Source organism: Penaeus japonicus, unplaced genomic scaffold (genome assembly GCF_977035675.1).
Source record: "Penaeus japonicus unplaced genomic scaffold, GWHDUDI00000001_assembly GWHDUDI00000040, whole genome shotgun sequence".
NCBI classification, from domain to species: Eukaryota; Metazoa; Arthropoda; class Malacostraca; order Decapoda; family Penaeidae; genus Penaeus; species Penaeus japonicus.
Window position 1 is genome coordinate 19,550,189 of NW_028234442.1, and position 5,000 is coordinate 19,555,188.

Genomic DNA, 5,000 nt, shown 5'->3' on the forward strand with positions numbered 1-5,000 from the left:
TCTTTCTGTTTCCCCTCGTCGACCCAGGTCAAGAAAGGACCTTTGCTATGAATTGACCAGAGCCCATCGTTGTGTTCCCACGCCATGTTTTATATAATTCTCAGTGTCTTTCATATACAAACTATATCTTGTCTATACACAAAATGATGCTCAGGCCATAAATAAAGGTTGCCTCTGGAAAACAGCCCTCTGGTAACCGTTTTTTACTGTGAAAGTAATTTGAACTATTTTTCGAGTTGCTATGTACTTCAAAACCGTATTTTGTTCTGCCAATGTTAGTCGAGTCTAGCTGAAGTACATAGCAACTCAAAAAATAGTTCAAATTACTTTCACAGTAAAAACGGTTACAAGAGGGGACAGGCTGTTTGCGAGAAACAACCTTTATTTATGGTCTGAGGAACAAGGGGAAAAGGGCAAAATACATGATAGACAAGTGATCATGAATATCCATGCAAATAATGATCGTACATACATAATCAAGGACTGAGTGCATTGAGAGCATCATTTTGAGTATAAACAAGATATAGTTTGTATATGAAAGACACTAAGAATTGCATAAAACATGGCGTGGGAACACAACGATGAGCTCCGGTCAGTTTATAGAAGAGGTACTTTCTTGACCTGGGTCGACGAGGGCAAACAGAACGTGAACCGCAGAATGCACTTGTGCTGAGGTGGTTACAACCGGTGTTGCTGTGGACGGAAGGTTTAGTGGTATTGGTACTGGTGTTTTTTTGTTAGTGATGGTGATAATGATATTAACATTTGCAGTGATGATGATAAGGTTATCATTGATTAGGTCATTATTTTTTTTTAATTGTCGACATCATACTAACAATCATTATCATCTGAATCATCATCACCGTTATTAAGATCATCACCATAACCACCATAGATTTTCCTCATCATCATTTTCATCACCATCCTCCTGATAACCACCATAATTATCTTCACCATCATCATCATCATCACCATTATTATCCTCACCATCATAATCATCATCATAACCACCATTACTATCCTCACCATCACCATCATCATCATCACCATAATCATACTCACATATGGTTATTTCTGAGGTTGTCGGTGTTCACCATATTAATAATTTTTTGGTTGATGTCTTGTTGCTCCTCCCATTTATCAGCCATCAGTCTCTCCACCATACTGAAAGAGGGATATGGTGACAAGGTGGATATAATGGGTGAAGGAAGAGTGGATGTGTGGAAGGGTGGATGTGTGGAAGGGGGGATGTGTGGACGGGTGGATGTGTGGACGGGTGGATGTGTGGAGAGGTGGAGGTGTGGAAGGGGGGATATGTGGACGGGTGGATGTGTGGAAGGGTGGATGTGTGGAAGGGTGGAAGGGTGGAGGGGTGGATGGGTGGAGGGGTGGATGTGTGGAAGGGTGGATGTGTGGAGGGGTGGAAGGGTGGATGGATGGAAGAGTGGAAGGTTGGAAGGGTGGATGGATGGAAGGGTGGAGGGGTGGATGGGTGGATATGTGGAGGGGTGGATGGGTGGAAGAGTGGATGGGTGAAAGGGTGGATGGGTGAAAGGATGGAGAGGTGGAAGGGGGATGCGTGGAAGAGTGGAAGGGTGGAAGAACATATTTAAACACACACGTATATGCACATACTCATGTACATTCATATACACATGTATTCATATACATACACTCACACACATCTTACACATACACATACACATGCATACTTGTACAGACACATACACACACACATACACACACATAAATATGTACACATACACATAAATACATCTACACACATACATACACCCACACAATACACACACACACACACACATAAACACACACACACACACACAAACAAACAAACACAAACACAAACGTACACAACTAAACAACAAACAAACGATCAAAGATATTCGCCAACCCGGAAGTGCCTCTAAACACGAGTAACCGCTTTCTACTTATCTCAATTTAAACAAAAAAAAAACAAAGAGAGAGAGAGAGAGAGGCAAGAAAGATGACAACATATAATTCTAGGAAAATTCTTCTCGGGAATACCCTTCTCCCCCCCCCTGAATCCCCCACTCCCCTCCACCCTCCACCCCCATCCCCACACCTCACACATACCACTTTCCCCCCCCCCCCCCCGTACAACCCGACAGCTACAACAGTGTGGTCGCGCCGGGAGGTCGAAAATCCTATACAAATCAACCGTGTCCCTCGACCGTAGTGGAAGGAATAAAGGTCAGGTACATCCCTCGGGGCTAGCCTCATAATAAACCTTGTAGCTTTAGCTGTGGTATGCCTAGAGAAAATTCGGGATAAAATGATACAGAGAGAAAATGGATATCGGATGTTTGTTGATGAATTTTACTTTTCTTTTTTTTTCAATGAGTTGTCTTTCTTTATTAGCTGGGTGTGGATAGGCTTATTTGGATATGTACATGTACGTATATGTACACACACACACACACAGGCACGCGCACACAGTCACACACACACACACACACACACACACACACACACACACACACACGCACGCACACAAATACACACACACACACAAACATAGGCACGCACACACAGGCACGCACACACACACACACACACACACACACACACACACACACACACACACACACACACGCACGCACACAAATACACACACACACACACGCACACACGACTCAGCATACAAAAACATGATATTCTATTGTTTCATTTCCACAAACATTTAACCTCCCTGTTAATGAATTATTCTAACATAAGCAACGAAACCTGACCAGCTTAAACATGTTAATGAGACGGAACATCGACTCACAATGATACAATGAAATTCCCGCCATGTTGTTTGCGAGATTCCAAGGTCACGTGACCACTTTGTTAACCTATATCTGCGTTTGTTTACTTTTCTTGTTTCATTGGCTCTCTTCTGTTTTACTTTATTTTCTCTGTTTCTGTGTTTTTTTTTTTTCTTCTTCTTCTTCTTTTCTTTTTTTTTTCTTTTTTTCTTTTTTTTGAGTACGATGTTCTTCTGTGATCCGTTTTTTTTATATATACTTTGGGAAATTCTCTAATAATTATCAAGATTTTGTTTATTGAATTATTCCAATAGGTTTATTATTGAAGCATTGACTCTCTCTCTCTCTCTCTATCTATCTATCTATCTATCCATCTCTCTCTCTCTCTCTCTCTCTCTCTCTCTCTCTCTCTCTCTCTCTCTCTCTCTCTCTCTCTCTCTCTCTCTCTCTCTCTCACACACACACACACACACACACACACACACACACACACACATACACACACATACACACACACACACAAACATGAAACGCAAACACACAAATACAAGACCAAGAAACAGCATTCAAGATAAATAAATCAGTATGCATACACACACACACACAAACCACTTAACCTACGCACATACGTATATGCATCGCCTTCTACGCAAAATACATCTTCAAACAAACCCCAAAAACAGGAATCGAGGAAACAGGAAACTGAATCAGTAAACAGGAATCGAGGAAACAGGAAACTGAATCAGTAAACAGGAATCGAGGAAACAGGAAACTGAATCAGTAAACAGGAATCGAGGAAACAGAAAACTGAATCAGTAAACAGGAATCGAGGAAACAGGAAACTGAATCAGTAAACAGGAATCGAGGAAACAGAATGAATCAGTAAACAGGAATCGAGGAAACAGAATGAATCAGTAAACAGGAATCGAGGAAACAGAAAACTGAATCAGTAAACAGGAATCGAGGAAACAGAATGAATCAGTAAACAGGAATCGAGGAAACAGAATGAATCAGTAAACAGGAATCGAGGAAACAGGAAACTGAATCAGTAAACAGGAATCGAGGAAACAGAATGAATCAGTAAACAGGAATCGAGGAAACAGGAAACTGAATCAGTAAACAGGAATCGAGGAAACAGGAAAAACAAACCCCCAAAAACAGGAATCGAGGAAACAGAATGAATCAGTAAACAGGACTCGAGGAAACAGAATGAATCAGTAAACAGGAATCGAGGAAACAGAAAACTGAATCAGTAAACAGGAATCGAGGAAACAGGAAACTAAATGAATCAGCGTACCTGAGTGTCTCGGAAATGTATCGCAAACAAACCCAAGAAACAGGAATCGAGGAAACAGAAACCTGAATCAGTAAACAGGAATCGAGGAAACAGAATGAATCAGTAAACAGGAATCGAGGAAACAGGAAAAACAAACCCCCAAAAACAGGAATCGAGAAAACAAAAAAAACTGAAACAGGAAACTAAATGAATGAGCGTACCTGAGTGTCTCCTTCTGTTCTGGCGTGACGGTGGTGGTTCCGAAGTGCCCGATCAGACCGCCGACCACCAGCCCTATAGCGGCCGCCACCGCCGCCACGATCACACCCCGCTGTGTCATCGACATCTGTAAGAGAGACGGGGGGAGGGGAAAAAAAATGATGGTTATTAGGTAGATAGATTTTTTTGTTTTTTTGGGGGTGGGCTAGGGTAGGGGGCAAAGGATGATGGGGAGTGGGGAAGGATGGGGAGGAGGGGGGAGGGAGGTGGTTGACGGCTGATTTTTTTTTTGGGGGGGAGGATGGGGGGAGGGGGAGAGTGAGGTTTTTGTTGGTTATGGATATACAAAAAAGATAAATAGATTAGATAACCTTGGTATTCAGAACGGTCAGATTGGGTTGATAGGATATGGGGTCACGTATGGTCAGCTTTGAGAAAGGTTTTCGATCTGAGATGATAAGGTTAAAGACCAGAAGACGTATGCGATAGAAATTGCAGTGCAAATTAGATACAAGTAATATATACACATACAAATATAAGGACTGGAGATATATAAAGAATTATTTAGAATATAGGCGGAGGGGAAGATAACGCACAATTTGGTACAGAAACAAAACAACGGCTAATGGCTGGTAAGTGGATTCACGAACCGCCATTTTGGTATATGGAAGGTAGGTTGAGGTCGAAGATAAAACGAAATCAAGTAATGGAACTCA

General features: G+C 41.8%; 1 protein-coding gene across 1 annotated transcript in view; it reads right to left on the reverse strand.

Annotated features, from left to right (window-relative positions):
- LOC122250623 (N-acetylated-alpha-linked acidic dipeptidase 2) overlaps positions 1 to 5,000 on the reverse strand; it is a 35,919-nt gene that overhangs the window by 21,142 nt on the left and 9,777 nt on the right. The window contains exons 2-3 of the mRNA XM_086534106.1: positions 4,287 to 4,411; positions 1,063 to 1,164 (exon numbers count right to left, since the gene is read on the reverse strand). Of these exons, the coding sequence (XP_086390232.1) occupies positions 1,063 to 1,164; positions 4,287 to 4,411 (227 nt within the window). The remainder of the gene's footprint in view (positions 1 to 1,062; positions 1,165 to 4,286; positions 4,412 to 5,000) is intronic.